The sequence below is a fragment of the Cupressus sempervirens genome, chromosome 1, assembly GCF_028749045.1.
Source record: "Cupressus sempervirens isolate cs-2001-9-10 chromosome 1, ASM2874904v1, whole genome shotgun sequence".
Classification (NCBI taxonomy): Eukaryota; Viridiplantae; Streptophyta; class Pinopsida; order Cupressales; family Cupressaceae; genus Cupressus; species Cupressus sempervirens.
This window is the reverse complement of record NC_143118.1, coordinates 631,527,182-631,547,936: the sequence shown is the minus strand read 5'-3', so window position 1 is coordinate 631,547,936 and position 20,755 is coordinate 631,527,182. Positions and strand designations below refer to the sequence as shown.

Here is a 20,755-nt window from a genome sequence, read left to right as displayed (position 1 = left end):
TCTGTATATAACAGCTAGAGAACCTGTTGAAAAAGAGCTTTGAAATGTGGACATAATCTTAGATTAAGGCCTTGCATATCATTAAAAAATAATTGATCAGGGAACCTTTAAGGGTATTAAGAAAAACATTGTAACTATGATGTTTGATCTTCTCAATGCCATACTATTATAAGTTTGATTTAAGCTTCATTTGCTAAAAACATTTATTGAAGAGCTCAATCTAAGATATTGGGTCTTCACTTCTGCAAATACATACAAAAATTGATTGTATCACTAAAAATCGTACGTACAACTAAAAGTAATTGTGTAATGTGTTTTTCAATCTAGCGAACACAAGTTAGGGTGGTTTTTGGAAGATTTAAATGAAGGAAACAATAAGAAAAATGTTAGTGACAGTAACACAATACCGAAATAAATCTGCCATAAATAAGAAACTTAGAAAACTAAATTATCGATTAAATTGTTGCCAAGTCAAATACTTGGAAAAGATGTTACCTCCACCAATTGTTTTGCATTATTATTAACATTGCCGCACAAAAATGTTTTTGATGTATCTGCGTGATATCCCTAAATCAAAAATCGAAGAATAAATCAACTAAACAATTACAAGAAATTGTAACTGTTTTCAGTAAATTATATCCAGACAACATATTGTAACTAAAATGTTGAATAACCAATTAAATAAAATCGTCCGAGGCAATGAATACACAAACTATAGAAAATAATTTCCAACCTCCCCTGACAAAATAAAGTTTACACTCTAAATTCCATAAAGAAAAGGATATGCACTTACATTCAAGTAAATGCTAATATCAATGTTGATAATATCACCATCCTGCAATGCATTTTAGGATATTAACTCCATTAATAAACTGTGATAACAGCAGCCCAAACAGTATCAATACAAAGATGTCTCTCATTCGATTCAATAGCAATTTACCTCCAAGGGGCGTAAGTCAGGAATTCCATGAAATGCAACCTCATTTACTGAAGTACAAATACTTTTTGGAAATCCTTTGTAACCCAAAGGAGATGGATATGCACCACCACTGATAATCATTTTGTGGACAGCCTTGTCGATTTCATCAGTAGTGACTCCTGGCTAGAGAATGTCAAAATAGGTTTCACATAAATACAGCAAGAAAATAAAATACAATAATACTTACAGAATAATTAAATAAGTAAATTGCAAATTATAACCAAGAGTGCAGATTTTTCTATAATGATATAGCTCAGAGAAACTATGCATCACAAATACAAAAGACTTTTTTAATATCAGTACACTAAAAACATATAAGAAGTGGAAGCATGAAATACTTTGAGGTGTGTAGTCAGTGCACAGTGCCTATTGTTATGCCTGAAAAATATTGATTATCTAACAATGTATTAACCATCTATATTAAATTTGTTTTCACTCTACACTAGTTATAAGATTTGGTTGGTTAACAATTGTGTTCCTCTTGGCAAGCGTCAGATTCTTTAAATATGTTGTGTATTGTCAAGGGAGGATGGTATGGTTGAATGAATTGGAATCCTTGACCAACCATCTTTGTTCTTCTCAAAAATAATTTCATAAGACCATTGAGACAGTTTACTATTGTTGCTAGTACACATGGCCATTTTTATTCTAATTTTTTGTATCTAATTTATCAGATTAGCAGTAAATATGGCATATAGAAAAGATGACAATGTTGAAAAAGAAAAAATTTGGTTTATAAAATTTCTTGAAATTGCAGAGAATTATATATACAAAGTCTACTAATGAAAATAAAAGAACTAACAAATAGTTTGACAACTTATGAGGACACTGATACAATTATGTTTGTACAACTCTTATGCTCTCCATGTAGGGATAGAAGCAAGGTTGAGCCTAGTAGTGATTTATTTTAGTCATTTTTGGCACAACAATCCTTAGTTGTTAGGCGATATTAGTATAGAATCACGGCCCATGTATCTGTCTATAATGTCCCCTACCAAATTTGCACTAGAATCACAGTTGCAACAAATTATGGTGACATATATGTCTTACCAAGTAAGTAGTTTCTTTAAATAATGCGATCCTCAATTTCTATTTAGCAATAATAACATAAGAAATACACACACACCAGATTTACTATTAGATAAGATCACATCATTATCAAATAACTCTATACTATTGGACAAAACATAATTTTCTCCCTTGAAGGAATTTGTATAGTAAGCCCACATGTGGATGTCTTCCAAAGCCCTAGTTTCTTACTTGTTTTGCCTGTAACTATTTCCCCTGTCAATGTCTCATCCTCCCAAAGACACATGGCATCTTGTGTAACTGGACAAAAGTCATCAGGGGGTTTTTCGATCCTATATGAGTGCCCTCTTGTCCCTAACAGCAAGTTTGGTCAACTCTACAACTGCCCTACCCATTTACTATAATCTTCTACCACTAGATAGTGTTTTTCAGTTCTGATTTCTTTCTCCCAAATCTATCTTTGGCCAGCATATAACAATTCTGACTTTTTGAAGGTTTATGAGCTCGTCACTTATGCTATTAATATTGTCAGATTATTAGTGTAACTGAGGGGTCGACAGTTATAGGTTGTGATGGTTTGCCTTGCACCCCCTCGCATCTATATATGTACTTTCCTTGGATTGAAAAGGATACCAAATCTTATCCTGTCATTGAAATTATTGTTACATGATGTCATATTGTTGTCATACTTTGTAAGCAATTTATGAATTAATACAAAAGCATTGAGTGTTCTCTGACATATCATGTTCTTTTATGATTCATATTGTTATTACATGCATTAAACCTATTAGCCCACTGGGGCATACATCGGGCACTATTGTCGATACTAACTTCAAAAGTGATGGAGTATTGATGGCAGAGCAAAACTAATGGGCCAGCTAATAGACATTAGTGCGAGTAGTAGTCGAGAGCAAGACGATAAATACCAAGAACTTTTTGAAGGTGTCTGGGCACTAACCTCAAACTTCATAACATTGTTGAAAGTGTGAATCCACACTCACATAACGATGGAAGTTGGACGAGAAGAAGTGTCAGAAACTATTGTGTGGAGTGCCCTCAAAGTGAGTCATGTTGTAGACCAGTTAATGTATTGTTTCCCTCAATTGTTAACACAAACCTTTCTTGCTCTCTAAAATCATCATGCAGGGGTTAATTGTGATAACAAGCAGCAACCAATTCTCCAAATGTACGAAGAGAATAGACACCAAGCAAACGGACATAAGGAATAAGAGGAATAGGACGAAGTCAAATAGACGCAATGCAATAATTAATGCTCAACCTCTTAAACAAAAAGAGAAATAGATGAGAACATACAAACCATTGTGAGATCGTCCAAATAGTTGTAACAGTCCAAAAACCAGCAGATCAAAGTAGATGGTTAAGGAGACTTGCTGTGGAACTATCGAACGAACGATTGGCAGATGGGACCCAAGTTGGCATCGTTGTAGGTGAGGAAGACAAAGGAAATTAGTATGGTAGGGAAGAATACCACCAATAGTACGGTAGAAAGAAAAACCGTCAAAGTATGGTAGACAAGAATGTAGTCACAAGTATGGTAGGAAGGCATACCACCAGGAAGGGAACGATGATGACTTGTTAGAAGAGACTAGAAACGGATTAGTTAACTTAACCCTTACATTGCGCAAGGAGGGAAGGCAAAGTTGAAGGAATGGAGAGGAAGAGGCCAAGGTCAGGTCAGGTACGTTTAAGACACCAGTGTAATTAGGATGTCCGAGGAACATTGCATATTAGTCAGCACAACCTGTCATGCTCTAACCCAACCAGTTCAGAAACTCAACCAACCAGAAGTAACATAAGTACAAGACTTGCATCACAAAAAAAAAAATCAAAATTTATTCGCAAAGACAAGGATTTGGTAAAGCATTGTCATACTTGCAAAACAATTTGATACACAAATGCAGTAACTAACAAGAATGAACGGAGTTTAGGTGTTTAAAATGATAAAAGTAGGTTTTGTTCGGAATATTCCCATTTATCTCCATTTGATGGTCATCGTGTTATAATTTATTGAAGATGGGCAACGGCAACTGTGTTTTGCCCAAGAAGTGTGACAAAGCAATGGGTGAGCATTAAAAACTATTCTTAGAATGAAAATTTTTGGATACAATATTTGCTTCAGTTGACAAACAGTCATACATGCCATAGAGAAATGGCCAGCAATTGTCTTCAAAAATCAATACTGAAGCTTGAACTTACATACAAAGTTCATATGTTGGTTCCTATGGTTGTGTGGCTGCAAATTTTATTGGTTATTTTCAGCGAAGTATGCTGGTTAGTGTCTCAGCTGGTTCATAGTCTCTTTTTAGTGAAGAAACTATGAACCAGTTTGGGAACTTAACCGTTACACTGCGCACGAAGACAATGAAATCCCCAAAGAAAGAAGAGGAAGAGGTCAAGGTCAGTGACATTGATGACACTATAGCAATCAAGATGTCGGAGGAACACCGCATAGTAGTCAACACAATCCAATAGACTCTATCCCAACCAGTTTAGGAACTCAACCAGCTGAAGTAACATAAGTACACAAATGGCATCGAAAATGAAAAAGCTACTAAATTTACTAGCAAAGAGGAGGATCATGTAAAGCACTGTCATACTTGCAAAACAATTTGGTCAACAAATGGATTAAGTGATAAGCACAAATGGAGTTTAAGTGTTTGAAAAATAGATTTTAATCCGATATTCATCATGCTGGGGTACTATCAATTATTGGAGATAGGCAACAAAAATTGCGTTTTGCCCAAGAAATGTGACAAAGCAATAGGTGAGCTTTAAAACTTATTTTCAGATTGAGGATTTCTAAATACAATATTTGCTTTAGTTGAAAGACTCTCATACAAGCCAAAGAGAAATGGGCGACAACTGTCTTCAAAAATTAATGCTAAATTTTGGGTGTACATTGAGAATTCATAAGTTTGTTCCAATGGTTGTGTGGCTGCAAATTTTACTGGTTCTTTTTACCAAAGTATGTTAGTATCTCAACTCTAACTCTTTAACACTGTATGCGTAAACTTGTAATGGGTTCATCCATACAAGAATTTTCCAATTTATATCGTGCAAAAGGGCAAGGCCATATCTATGATAAAAATTCAAAAGCATTTCTAACCATGTCTAGTGAAAATTCTGCCTACCTAGGTGTGGTGAATAAAAAATGCATTGAAAGCATAAAGATGCAGATGAAAAGGTGTTAGGAAGATAGCAAAACGTGTGACAAATTGCTGGAGAGTTACAGAACTTAAAATGATGTGGTGGAGAGCTACAAGTTGTGGTTGTTATATGTGAGTTTCGATTTTGAAAAGTTCACCAGGGCTGATGGCATTATTAAAGAATTGTTTAGGATGATGGCAAATGAAATTGTGTTATGCATGAGGTAAGCATTGGACTTGATAATGCTACATACTGAGAAGTGGGCAACCATGGGCATTGAAGAGCGAATTTCTTATATTGCATATGTTCATGGAAAAATTGGACTGGGTATTAATATGTGGCGCAAAGGATGGAATTAAGTGGGCTTCAGCATAGTCCAAGTTTTACAATTGGCTAAACTTTTCAAAAGTTTTTTCTTCAATTTCACTATCTCCATGATAGACTCATTTTATAGATTTTATAGTAAGTTTATTAAATCATAGGATTACTAAAGTGACAACACTAATGTCTGTAAATATATAGACATTAAAAATATTTCAAATTAATTTAATAGTCTTATGCTTACCTAGCAAGTGCTCAATTTTGTAACTTTTTCAATAACTACTCCTTGAAAGTTTGGTAACGTATTACGTTTAAAAAAATTCATACAATTAAATGATACACCAACCGTTTCATCTTCTCTTTTATAAGCATTCATAACAGCAACAAGTGGGTTGCTATAAATGTGTGTTTTAACTCATTTTATAAAACTACAATTGGCTACAGGATCTTTCATTTTCGCAGGTTGGGGGAATGGAATAACTCAATTTGGTCTTACATTGTTTTTCGTTGTTTTCAAAGTGTTTTATTTTCACGAGGTAAAATTTTGAATGTTTACTTATCATCCCCTTTACCTGTATTGTTTTCTTTTTTGTACAGCACAATTATGAAAACGAGATATTAAAAAGTTCATTTCGACAATTTCGATATTGTCTTATGTAGTGTTTGTGCAGTCTATTAGAAAACTCTCCTTTTGTTGTAATTCATCAGATTGATTTTGTTTCTAGATAAATAGTTTTAAACTGGTACAATATTTCATCAGCTACAAAGAGCTCAATTTATAATAAACTCCTTTTACTCTTCTTTACATCATCTACATGCTTGAAAAAACTTATAACAGACTTACACACATAGTACATCGAAACATCAATTGCATTGTACGCACTACTACACAGAAAACTAAAAAAAAATTGACACCAAAAAGACCCTAGACCAAATCAAAATATTAGCAAATAAAATTGCAGCTAAATTTGAGTTTCATTTAAAACGCTTCCTACTCGTAAGGTTTTTTTATATCGGATTACTTTTGATATTTAATGTTAAAAATTGATTTATGTTAAAATTAAATTTTTCACCGCAAAATATAAAATTTTGAATCTTTCACCTCATTGGTAATTTTTAGTCCTACCAAGTTTTGTCTTTAGCTGTTGTTTTTTGCTTGCTAAAACTTTGGGGCAGGTTATGTGCCATTTGCATAAGTTAAATTATGGATGGGGTTGGGGGCTACTACATTCACTAGATTTTGAATTTGGATAATGCCGTGAGTGTTCTTCATAGCCGCTCTGAACTTCTGACCTTTAATATATCATTCTCCCGCATAACTTTAGCAAAAAAAATTTGAAGGATCAAGATATATTATGAAATGGATACTTTTCGTTGCAATTTACCAAAACTTTCTCCGAATCGGAATTTATAAATATTTCTATACAAAATGGCAATCACAAAAACTTTACACAAAGGCATGTAGAAAAAACTCATCACTGCATTTCCAATCAATTAAGCATTTGGTAGAGAAAGTATTTATGAATCGGGGGAAGACAACCTCGCAATTTAAGGCAGTCAAATTAATGATAGAATGTAAAGAATTTTTTTTTATAGATAAGAGGCAAATGCCCATTTTATTAAATCATAAATATTTACAAAAAATCCTCCTTCAAGTGCAGGCACCAAGGGAAAAAGAACGGGGTTAAGAAAACCTACAATGTAGCCAAGGACCGAAGTACTGTTTCTAATACATTTGCCCAATATATGAAGGGAGCATTGCCCCTTTTACAACTAATCAAAGATTCCATGATTACAACCTAGTTTGCATATTGATGCATAATTACATAGATCTCTTAGATGAGAAGTTACAATTTTAACTAATACAGATGCCCAACATAGAGTTTTGAATAGGGCATACCTCTTTTTACATCTTATTAAGAGATACAAAAATTAACAGTTGATATAAGGAAATGCAGTATTGCATGGCTCTCTTTAAGGAGAGATTACAAAGATTTCAAATTTACCATGGATTCCCTCTCTTAATACTCGAGATAGTATTCTTGGAGCCATGAGGGGCCATTTCTAACTTACATCTGGTGTTGGAGATATCACCGCTAAAGAACCTCCAATCTTTATGAAATCATTCTTTCTATATACTTGAAGGGGAGTTAGAGTAAAACAAAACCAAACTAAGAAGCATTCATGGGATTAACCATAGAATTTAACATACACCACAGAAGCCATAGCTAGCCTACCGAAGTAAGAACTGTTTATCAGATTTACCTTATGAAGGATCTTAAAAAATTTAACCATCCATCTTATTAATCCATTAATCCAATCTGTCCTCGTTAATTCGGGAACATTAAATATTGATGCTATTACTATTAGCTTTATGAAGGAATTAACTCAAGCCATAAAACAACATAGCATGGCAGAAAGCACTCCCAGACTGTCAACCATGAAACAACAAGGCATAAGGGAAAGCATTCTCGTTTTTCAACCAAAAGACTACTTCATAATTTTCAGAATACCTACGATGGAATTGAGCCACTTCCCTAAAATTACGGTCCTTTTGTATGAAAGGAACATAGAAACGAAAAAGTCTTACAGAGCTACTGAGGAAGATGAAGAGAAATGAAACCAAGAAATAGTCTTCTCTAAATTGATGATGCTATGCTTTGTTTATCAGAGTTCCCTTGCAAAGGGGTTGTGGTAACCTAGATGGTAACAGCTAAAATCACACAGCTTTAAATAAGATAGCGATTATAAACTACATTTAGTTCGTAACCTTAGTAAAACAAAATTTCTAAAAACAAATACTTTGAAACTCAGCTATAACTAGATATTTTACCAAACTGTAGTAGCTATTGTTCATTGACTTATAGTACTATTTATATACATCCTTAATGTTCATGAAGTTATGCGGCTAAGAAAAATTTAAAGATGTTTGCATATTCATAATAAACTAGAAAGAAGACAACATGTTATCAAAATTTAAACAACTGCATCCACTATTACTCCTTAGAAGTTGCACAAAATCTTTAGTGGCAGCTTTTAGGGGTTGTTCATGCAAAATCCCATCTTCCTTGAATCATTTTTTCAACCAGTCTTTTTCAATGCAATCCAAGATGGCAAAGAAGAACACGAGGAATCAAAGAGTTCTCTAGTATACCTCCCTATCTCCACAAAAACCCGTTGGATCTTCAGTGAAGGTGATTAATCTTTGACCGGTTCCACCCTTACATATAACATGTTGAAGTTCGCAGTGAACAGAACCGTAAGCTCTCCTCTGATATTCAGCAAAACAATATCAATATCACCATATAATTTTTCCTCAAACAACTCCCAACAAAGACTTGTGATAAGTTCATTATTGTCATAGCAATGGCAGCCTATAGCTATAAACATATGCACTACCTCCACATTGGAGGGAAACCTGTTTGGACAATTGGTATATTGAGTTCCTAAACACTGGATAATTGTTCTCCAAAAAACCTTATTTCTTACTGACACAAACTGCATAATCCTTTCTAACTAAATAGGTTTATCAAAATCCATGAGATGGGATGGGGAGGTGAGCTTGATTGGGGTATCCATGGCTTTTGATATGCAGATTGAAGCAAACATTCCCCAATAAATAAGGGAAGAAGGTAATGAAAAAGAAGAAACTAATGCCATCGCTAATCGAGGAGTTAAGGGTAAATAAAACTTGCACAGAGGAAGGAGTCACTCTTGCACAAAAAGTACACACCACCTCGCCTCAAGATTTTATTCTCATAAAAAAATGTTCTCAAGTACACCGAGTGAATCCATCCAAGATTGATAGAATAATATGATGTTATTTAATGAAAATGTTTGGTTTTGGAGGAACAATTTTGATTAATAATTAAACTATAAATAGTTTAGGAAGTTGTAATTGAGAAAAGGTGGACTAATCATTGCTTGCTATCCCCTTGTTTGCTATATTGTCCATAATATTATTACCTTTCCTATATATATGATTGATCATGATTATAAAATTAATTGATATTTCAAGGCCATGGTAAAAGAGTTTTGTTTCAAGGTGGTCATTATTTGCCTTGTAAAGGCCTTGATCAATATAGAGATCACTTGCATTTAATATTTTTAAAGTTAATAGTAGATGAGAATTTGAAAGAATAATGATGAGAAATAAGAATATCTCATCTACCCCCAAATTAGCAGATTATCAAGGTTGCTATGGGTGGAAAGAGCATGGTATCACTTCCCCATCTGCCCCTTCATTTGCTAATTTATCAATCATACAGTTTCCTTCTCTATAAATATAGTTAATTGTTAGTTTCTCAATATTTTTGGCTACCGCCAATGCCTTAGTAAGTAGAGAGTTTAATCTCCAATTAGGCATAGATTGAACTATTCAAGCATAACCACAAGCCCTAAATTAAGGCTCTTAAGTTCAACATCATTATTAGTTGCCTTACCTATTGGTTCAAACATATGGCCAAAGGTTCACCATGATCGTTTCTAATACAACAATCAAAGCCTACTATACCCAGACTGCCCCTAGAGGCACCATCAAAGTTGAATTTAGCCCAATTCATTGCATGTGGGGACCAAAAATAGAGTGCCCTTTTTTCCTTGCTATCTTATGGTCTTACCACATTTGCCAAAAAATGAGGGTAGTTGAAGTCTTGGCTACTAATTCCTCATTTTATCATCCGAAGGTGGGATTGGATTATTTGTCTCATTAAGGCTTAGAATTTTACAATTGACAATTTCAATAATGGATACTTCTATCTTAATAGTAAGTTGATCCCATGCCATGCTAGTGTTATTCAAAATTCTTTTGTTTCTCTCCTTTGGTCATTCCTAAAAGAATTATGCGAGGAGATATTATGCACAAACCATGATAAAGACTACCAGGATAAAACTTTGGCCTGGAGAGTAATAGGGAAGATAAAGAGTTGGGTAGAGTCATCTTATAATTCATTTTGATGCAAAACCAATTCCAAACTTTTGAAGCATATAAATAATTCAACAAAATATGATATGCACCTTCGTAACATGCTTCACATACGAGACATCGAAGAGGGCCCTAAAAATTAATCCTTCTTATTCTATGCGTAGTTGAAATTCTTTTTTGGGGGGCTAATCAGGAAAAGGGACCAGCTTTTAGTAAGCATGGGGAGTCCTAGCATACAAAATAGGGCAATTCCACTTTAGGATGCCTTCAATTATTTATGTAGTCATAGCCATCTTTTGAGTTATAATCTCCATTCTTGGATCCATCCCATAATAGTTTATCTTCCTTTCTTGTAAAGGTAATATTCCTTTCGTTTAATATTTTAATAAGTTTTTCTTATTCCTGACGAGGAATATTAAACGTTGTGAATGGCTTCAATTTCCATACTACGAAAGTATTGCTATCTTTCTCAACATAGTTAATGAGAGATGAACCAAGTTTAACCTCCAAAATATTTGTTGTTGATTCAAAGTTATATTGATAATAATTTGATATTCTTCCCAAGAGTAAGTCCAAAATCCCACCTGATCCCCTTTGCCAATTTTCCATGTAACTTTATTCAAAATGATTGACCTACAACTTAACATAAGTTAGAATCCCTAGGGGGATCTCTTGTTCTAAAGACACTGAGTGGGTCATTAGAATGCAAATATTTGTTATACAGAGTCCTTGTCCAATTTAGATGGGGAATCCAATCATTCTCCAAATAAGCTTGGCATCGAGAGTGGTTGCTTGATCTTTTAGATTTTGTACACCAAATCATCCTTCTGACCTATGTTGACAAACCTTGTCCCAGGCCAGGCGAGATATTTTCCTCTAATCTTTTGATCCTCGCCATAGAAAGTCTTTTAAACTTTTGTTAATATTATCCTTCTTTTAAGATAGCATATCCAGAGAATGGAATACGTGACAAGACTGATTTAAGCATAGTTATTCTTCCTACTAAACATAACCATTTTCCTTTCCAAAACTGAACACTTGCTTTAGTTTTGCCTATTAAAATATCCCAACTAGAGTGTTTCTTTTCCCTTGTCCCACTTGGACACCTAAGTATCTCCAACGGAGAGATCGCAGTCCCTTGTCAAATAATGGGTCATCATTTTTGCAAAAACATACAAAACTTGATTGTATAACTAAAAGTCATATATAAAACTAAAAGTAATTACGCAATGTGTTTCTCAATCTAACAAATAAAACTTTGGATGGTTTTGGAAGATTTAAATGTAGGAAACAATGAGAAAAATGCTACGTACAATAATACGATACCAGAATCAATCTGCCAAAAATAAGAAACTTAGAAAACTTAACTTGCAATTAATTTGTCATCACATCAAATATCTATAAAAGATGTAACCTCTACCAATTGTCTTGCATTGTTATTAAAATTGTCGTAAAAAAAAGGTTTATGATGTATCTGCATTATATCCCTAAATCAAAAGAAGAAGAATAAATCGACTAAACAATTACAAGAAATTGTAACTATTTTTAGTAAACTATATCTAGATGACGTATTGTAAGCAAACGGTTGCAAAACCAGTTAGATCAATCATCTGAGGTAATGCAACACACAAACTATAGAAAATAATTTCCAAGCTATTCTAACCATAGTTTAAAAATTCGGTATCGGCAATATCTCGGCTGACCCAAAAATTGTGAAAATAACGGAATCAGCAAAAACTTGGCAAAGTATTCGGCAATAAATCGACACTTTTATCGAACATTTGAAAATATAAAATTTCTTAAAATATTCTTAAAAATGCATACATACACACTACATTTGTAGAACTGTGAACATATAATGATTTGAGATATCTACCATATATGAAGCAAAGTTCTGAGTTAAACAATAATTCATAATTTCATAGCAATTAAAACTTAGTAGATTAACATAGTAATAGAATCATAAATCGAAAAACAAGTATAACTGTATAACATCAAAATATAAATAAGTTCAATACATATAGCAATCAAACTCCATGAAAGTTTGAAATAACAACTTCTGAATACATATTAAATTCAAGTTTTAGTATCAATGAAAACTAAAAGTAGCAATCATAAATTGCGTCTACGAGTAAAACTCAAAAAAGATTGTTGTTGCTGGGTGAGTGGTGTTGAAGTAGTTGCCATAGCAACATCCTCAACAGGTGCCCTAGTAGGTGCCTCACACTCCACAGAAGCCTCTGGTGGATGACCAAGCTCAGGTTCCACCTCACATACTGCCACATCTGCATCCCAGTCATCTGCCTCCATCTCAAACTCAGCTAACTGCTCATCTGTCAATAAAGGTTCACCCACATCCTCATCTGCACCCTCACCATCAGGAGGAGCAATCCAATCTGTTGAATATGGATCAATGTCATCCAAGTCTAGTGCTGCATATGAAGCTTGCCCTTTCACCTTCTTCTCGTGCAAGAGAAGGTTGTACTTCACATAGACCAAGTCATTTAGGCGTTTTTGAGTCAACCTATTACGTTTCTTTGTGTGTATGTTTTGAAAGGTACTCCAATTTCTCTCACAGCCAAAAGCACTACAAGGCTGTGATAAAATTCGGATGGCAACCTATCGAAGATTAGGCGTTGTGGCACCATAATCTTCCCACCACAGATTTGCAAGGTTTAAAAAAATCATTTATGATGCGGTTAAACTTCCAATAAACTTCATGAGTGAAATAAATGGTATGATAAAAGTAAATGCAAGTTCTTTTTTACCTGGCTGCAAAGTGTATCTCCTACGCTTGCAATCAGGAGAAGAAAATAATGGCACCTCTTCCCTCTTGTAGCTCTGCAACTCATCAAGTATGATGTCTCGGAGGTCCGTATCAGCAACCAATCTTCGAATACATGTGTCCAAGCCAATCTGAACCTTTGCATCTGCTTTAAAAGTGTTGGAGAAATAGTACGTGGGGTTCAAGTAGTAGGCAGCTGCATGAATGTGTTGGTGGAGTTGTTGGTTCCACCTACGATCAATGATGTTCCATATGGGTCTATACTTGGTCTCATTTGACCTATACAAGTGCTGAATGGCCTCTTTTGCGCTATCCATAGCCTCATATAGAAACCCCATGGGGTTTTTATCCCCATCCACAATTTGTAGAACCTTCACCAACGGCTCTGATGCCTGGACATAATAAAACATACAAAATCAGCCAACAAAAATATTTCAAAATTAAATTCTAAATCATCAATTAAGATTTGAAAACTTACTTTGAGGGTCTCCTTCATTAGCTTTTCAAAGCTACTATCAAACACAATCCTCACAATCTTCTCTGCTTCAGGCTTCTTGGCATAAGGACTCTCTAACCATTTCTTATCAAGAAACATGCGCCTAAGGTCTAACAATGTCTCTGATATGCTTTGCAAATTTAGAAAATTAGTAGCAAAGCATGTGACCCCTGCTCGTACAAGATCCTTACCACTAGTGTGCTTTCTCATAAGACTCAAGACCCATGTATGATTGTAGATGTACTTCGCAATATTCCTTCCATCTTTAACCGCCTTCTCCACCCAGCTCAATTTCCCTAGATCCTCAAGAAGCAAGTCGAGACAATGGGTAGCACAAAGGCTTCAAAACAATGTGGGATGTCTCTCCATTAGAAGTCTACCGGCTGCCACATACGCAGCTGCATAATCAGTCACAATCTGGATGACATTAGCCACTCCCACTTCTATTACCACCTCATCCAACATGTTACACAAATTTTCTGCATTTTTCACTTGATCAGAGGCATCAACTGATTTTAGAAATACCAACTGCCCCCTGAAGCAACTAGAAAGTTGATGAGTGTCCTATTCCTGCCATCAGTCCACCCATCAGAGACAATAGTGCAACCTTTCTGTTCCCAAACTCTTCTTTGCTCTTCCACAAGTTGTTGAATGTTTCTTACTTCGTCATCTAACAACGGCCCACTCACCTCATAGGGAGTTGGGGACTTGAACCCCTTACCAAACAAAGAAATAGAAGTTACCACTTGATCCCATTATGGACTGCATAAAGCATTGAAGGAAAGATCATTCCGGACCCAAAATCTCATAATTGCCACTTTTGTCTTTTCGTGCATCTCTTTGTTCCATGCAGTACCTAGTAAGCCGAGTTGAGCACCAGGAGTGTTACGTGGAACCCAAAAATCTGCTAAAGACCCACTCACACTTCCCGATCCCCGTATCCGAGGCCCAATAAAAGAAGAACTTTCTCCACCTGTTTGTGATCCTGTAGAACTAAAAGTCCCCATTGGGGCTGCCATGGCCTCGAATATCCTCTTTTTTGTTGCCTTACTTTGTGCATATTGTTGAAGGCTTGCCATAGCCTCTCTTGTAGCCTCTTCTGGACACTCTAGACATGGTGTAATATCATTGCATGGAATCTTTGCAAGATGATATTTCAATCGGCTTATCCCTGAAGTCATGCATTTAGAGCAATGGATACACTGGATATCTCCTTTGTTTGCTCCTGGGATACCATGTTTCCATAAAGGGTCCTTTGCTTTGCCACCACCAGTCATCTTGTTTCAGTGACACACACAAGTCCACTGTACAAGAACGAAAAATCAGATATTAGATAAGTTTGAGATAACTAATATTATAAAAATCCTTGGTTCTAAAATGTAATAGAATTTAATAATATATTATTATATTGTTCTATGGCAACATGGTTTGGTTTCTATTGTTTAAAACTTAAAACGTGCTGATTCTGGAGATTATCACTTATTTGGAATGTGAATAAATCTTGAAACTTGAAAGTAATCACTTGGACATTCAGATTTGTAGCTTTACAAGAGAACTGGAAGCTAAATCTGATAATCAATCAATTCATGATATTACAAATCAGATAATCAATTTCCCCTGCTGTCATAATAAAGCAGATGCAGATGATATTAGGATCAATCTGATTTGTAATATCATCTGCAAAATATCAAGTAATCAAAATATCCGGAATAAATCTGATAATCAATCAATTCATGATATTACAAAGGGTAAGTTCAAATTGTTCAGTTCATAATGAGCTACATCAAACTAGATAGATTACATTCCAAAGTAATAATCATCATGCAGAGTTACATTACCTTCTACAAGATAACAAGTTCTAACACATCTAAATCAATTTATTACAAATTAAAACTTTAAAAATTATATTATGTTACTGAATGTCAATTACTATTAAAGATCCTTATTAGGCATAACTGCAGTTAAGCTAAGACAGTAAATATAATGGAAAATTCAAATGCGTGAGGAGAAACTCTCATTGTCAGACTATAAAATTATAAGAATAGAGTTGCAAACAAATTTAATTTATTTAAGGATCTGTCATTTGGTTGGCCAATGAATCCCTTAATGCAATCGTTTAATGTATTAGCTTACAACTACAAACTGAAAATGGCAGTTTTGCAGAGAGCCCTCAACGGCCAAATGAAAATCGCAGGCAAAAGCGAATGGAAAATCGCATGAAGAAGAACTTTGCTACCGAATGGAAATCGCGAGTGGTAACTTTTACCCTATTTCGCGAATGGAAATCCGACTTAAACAAAGTAAAAACCCTAAAAAAATTCGACGACTTTCCATCCTCCACTAGTGACGACTTTTTCAACGTTTTTTGGGCTGCGTTATTTACGTTTTCGTACGGGATATTTAGCAGAAATCGCCGCAATTTTTTCCATTAAATCGGTGCCGATATATGGGCCGATATATTCGGCGTCACTTGTAACCCGCGAAATACCACGATATCGGCGGTATTTCACCATTTTTTTAAACTATGATTCTAACAACACAAAGTTAACACTTCAATCCCATCAAGAAAAGGTTATGCACTTACTCTCAAGCAAATGCGAACATCAATGTTGATAATATCACCATTCTGCAATGCATGTTAGGATATTAGATCCGTTAATAAACAATGATCACGACAACCCAAACAAAATCAATACAAAGGTGTGTCTCATTCAACTCATAGGAATTTACCTCCAAGGGGATAAGTGAAGAATACCATGAAATGCAACCTCATTTCCAGGAGAACAAATACTTTTTGAAAATCCTTTGTAACCTAATAGAGATGGACATGCACCATCACATTTTGTGGATAGCCTAGTCGAATTCATCAGTAGTGATTCCTGGCTAGAGAATGCCAAAGTAGGTTTCACATTACTACAAAAAAGAAATAAAAATACAATAATATTTACAAAATAATCAAATAAGTAAAATAAAAATTGTAACTAATAGTGTGAATATTTCTATACTGATATTTCTTAGAGAAAGTATGCATCACTAATACAAAAGACATGTCTGATGATTATTCCACTAAAAATTTATAAGCGGATGCATGAAATTCTTTGAGGTGTGTAGTTTGTGCACGATGCTATTGTTATGCAAAAATATATTGGATTATCTGGCAATGTAATAATCATGCATATTATGTTTGTTTTCACTCTCATGTGGTTATAACATTTTGTTTGGTTAACGGTTGCATTCCTCTTGGTAAGCACCAGATACTTTAGATATGTTGTGTAACGATGGTATAATAATATAAACTAGAATCCTTGACCAACCAACTTTGGTCTTTTTCTCAAAAATAATTTGAAAAGAAAATTAAGACATTTTAATCATGTAGCTGGTACACATGATCATTTTTAATCTAATTTTTTCTATCTAATTTATCAGACAAGCATTAAATATGCCATATAGAGAACATGACAATGTTTAAAAATAATAATTTGGTTTACGCAAATGCTTGAGATTACAAAGAAGTATATATAAAGTCTATTGATGAAAATGAAAGAACTAACAAATAGTTTGATGCAGTATAGGTACACTAGTAGAACTACGTTTGTACAATTCAAATGCTCTCCATGTAAGATAGTAAGCATGGTTGAGCCTTGATAGTGATTTATTTTAGTCATTTTTTAAACAACAATCCATAGTTGTTAGGAAACTCCATTATAGAATCATGGCCCATATATCTATCTACAATGTCGCCCACATAATTTGCACTAGTCACAATTGCAACAAATTAGAGTTAGAATCATATCTTACCAAGTAAGTATTTCCTTCAAATAATGTGATCCTCACTTTGTATTCTACAATTAAAACATAAGAAAATACACACACAAAAAATTAGGATTGGATAATATCACAACATAATCATATACCTCAACAGTATTGGACGAAACATAATATGTTTGTCAGAAGACATTTCTAAACTAAGTCGTGGTGCGGATATTTGTCAAAGCCCTACTTTTTTATTTGTTTTGCCTAAACTTATTTTCCCTATCAATGTCTCATCCTCCCAAAGGCACGTGTCATCTTGCATAATTGGCCAAAGGTGATCAGGAGGTTTCTCGATCCTCTGGAAGTGTCCTCTTGACCCTTATAGCTAGATTATGGTCAACTTTAGGATTGCCCTACCTTTTACTATAATATTTTTCGACTAGATAATGTTTTCCAAATCCAATTTCTTTCTCTCAAATCTCACTTTGGTTAGCATAGAAAAATTCTAAGTTTTTGAAGGTTTAATACTTTTTCTGATTTTTTTCCTTTGAAGATTTTTAGTTTATTTTTTCTTTTTCGGTTTTGAATGATAATTGTGCAAAAAAAAAAACTTAGAATACAAAATGTTTAAGTCAACAAATTCTTAAAACATAACACCAAATTGAACAAACTAACTTATTTCTTTAACAATGTATGAGTCTAACCAGGTCTTTTGATATATAACAATTAATGTTGTTAAAGTATCACTGACGTTGTTAATATTGTTACATTGTTATCGGATCAATATATTTCCTTCTCTCATATGGAAAAGGATATTAGATCTTACCGTGTTATTGCAATTGTTGTTACTGTGATGTCATATTGTTGTTATACCATGTAAGCAATTTATAAACTAATACAAAAGCATTAGGTGTTATCTGGCTTGTTATGTTATTTTACGTTTCATATTGTTATTACATGCAGTAAACCTGTTAGCCCATACGAGAACACATCAGGTGTCATTAATACAAACTAGAAAAATGATGGGGTGTTGATGGTAGAGAAAAAATAATAGGCCAACTAAAAGACGATAGTGCAAGTCACAATCGGCAGCGAGATGAGAGATTTCAAGAACTTTTCCAAGGCAAACAAACACTAACCTCAAACTTCATAACATTGCTCTAAGCATCAATCCAAATTGATGTGTTAAGGGAAGTCGCACAAGAGTGAAGCTTGTTGTGGACCAGTTAATGTATTGTCTCCCTTTGATTAGCATAAACCTTTCTTTTTCTGCAAAACCATTTTAAAAAGGTCAATTGCGAAAATAAGTGCCAAGAAATTCTCAAAGTGTACAAAGAGAACAGACACTAACAAAATAGAGGAAAGAAGACAAACTGGACAAAGCCACACAAAGGCAATGCAATAATTAATGTCCAACCACCTGAACAAAAAGAGAAATAGAAGAGAACATGCAGACAATTGTGAGGCTATCCAAATAGTCTTAATACTCTGATAAGAGATAGAATGAATGAGACAGCTAAGGTGACTTGTCGTAGGAATAGCAAAGGAAAGCTTGGAAGAAGGGAACCAAGTCAATGTCGCAATAAGTGAGGAGGCCAAAGGAAAACAATAAGGTAGCCAAGAATACTGCCAAGAGTACGATAGGGAGAAAATTTGTTATGAGTATTGTAGAGAAGAATATTGTCAATAGTACAAAGGGTAAGAAAACCAACGAGTATGGTTAGGGAATTTAACCCTTACACTACGCACGAAGAAACTTGGAAGAACGAAGAGCAAGAGGCCAAGGTCATGGACATTTAGGTCACTAGTGCAGAAAAGATGTCGAAGGAACATTGCATAATAGTCAACATAAACTGTCAAGTTCTAACCCAACCAATTTAGGAACTCAACCAACCTGAAGTAACATAAGTGCAAGAATGGCATCGCAAAAGAAAAAGCTAGCAAAATTTATTGGCAAAGAAGCAGATCCTACAAAACATGGTCATACTTGTGAAACAATTTGGCCAACAAATGGATTAACCGATAAGAACAAATTGAGTTGATGTGTTTTAAATTGTAAAAACAAGTTTAAATCCAAATATCTGCAGTATATTCTGCACTTGATAGTTAGCATGTTGGGGTCTACTATTATATATTGGACATGGCCAACAGCAATTGTGTTTTGCCCAAAAAGTGTGACAAAGCAATAGGTGAGTTTGAACAATTATTTTTGAATTGAAGATTTATAGATATGATATTTGCTTTAGAAGATAGACGGTCAAACAAGCCAAAAAGAAAAAGGGTGACAGTTGTCTTAAAAAATTAATCCTAAAGTTTAAGCGTACATTAAGAGTTCATAAGTTGGTTACAATGGTTGTGTGGCTACAAATTTTATAGGTTATTTTTAGCAAAGTATGTTGCTTAGTATCTCAGCTCTTCCTCTCTAACAAATGTATGTGTAAACTTGTAATCGATTCAACCAAATAAGAATCTTCCGATTTATATGGTGGAAAAGGGAAACACCATATTGAACTAGGAAAGTTTTCTTTTTTTGATAAATACTCCAAAGCATTTGTAACCATTTCTGGTTAAAATACTGCGTACCTATGGGCATTGAATAAAACATGCATTGAAAGCATAAAGATGCAGATGAAATGAGGTAGGAAAGATAGCCAAACGTGTGACCAATTGGTAGTTTTGCTTAAAAGAATATCTTCTATCAAATGAACATATGCTCAACATCCAAAATAGAATGTTCTTTTCCAAATGGAAATAGAAAGAGAATTTTCTATTTGCAAAGACTCTGGTAGGATGAGAATAGTTTCAATAATCGCTATCTTAGTTCATCTCTATCTAACTAATGAGGACGTGAAAAGGGCGATTGAAGTTATACAAGCATGTTTTAAGGCATGAAGCATTATCAATCTCCTTGAAAACCTTGACACTCAAGTTTTTATTGTAAGTAAAGCAGCTGATAAATTATTTCTAAGTTTGAAGAAAAAATGAAAATTAATGCAGAAAAATTTTAGGATATCTAGTTCAATTGACAGTTCCCTTGAAGCAGTCAGAGTTGCTTTAAGCATTCTACTTCAAAAATCGAAAAACAAAACTGACCAATACAACCACAAAACTTGAAATGATGTAGTGGAGAGTTACAACTTGTGGTTGTTATATGTGAGTTTCGATTTTGAAAACTTCTCCTGGGTTGATGGCATTATTAAAGAATAGTTGAGGATGATGGCAAATTCAATTGTGCTATGCCTGGGGTAAGCATTTAACTTGATAATGTTGGATACTGAGAAGTTGGCAACCATAGCCGTG

General features: G+C 34.4%; 1 protein-coding gene across 9 annotated transcripts in view; it reads right to left on the bottom strand.

Moving 5' to 3' along the window:
• LOC149579504 (methionine aminopeptidase 1D, chloroplastic/mitochondrial-like) overlaps window positions 1-20,755 on the bottom strand; it is a 180,321-nt gene that overhangs the window by 61,547 nt on the left and 98,019 nt on the right. For 5 of the 9 annotated variants that reach the window (XR_016365143.1, XR_016365142.1, XM_089833275.1 and 2 more), the window contains exons 5-8: window positions 8,652-8,768; window positions 941-1,102; window positions 794-835; window positions 496-567 (exon numbers count right to left, since the gene is read on the bottom strand). Coding sequence is in view for 5 of the 9 variants with exons in the window: in XM_089833275.1 (XP_089689401.1) it covers window positions 496-567; window positions 794-835; window positions 941-1,102; window positions 8,652-8,768 (393 nt within the window). In the remaining 4 variants the exon portion in view is untranslated. The remainder of the gene's footprint in view (window positions 1-495; window positions 568-793; window positions 836-940; window positions 1,103-8,651; window positions 8,769-20,755) is intronic. The other 4 variants (XR_016365146.1, XR_016365148.1, XM_089833285.1 and 1 more) reach the window with 1 other exon arrangement.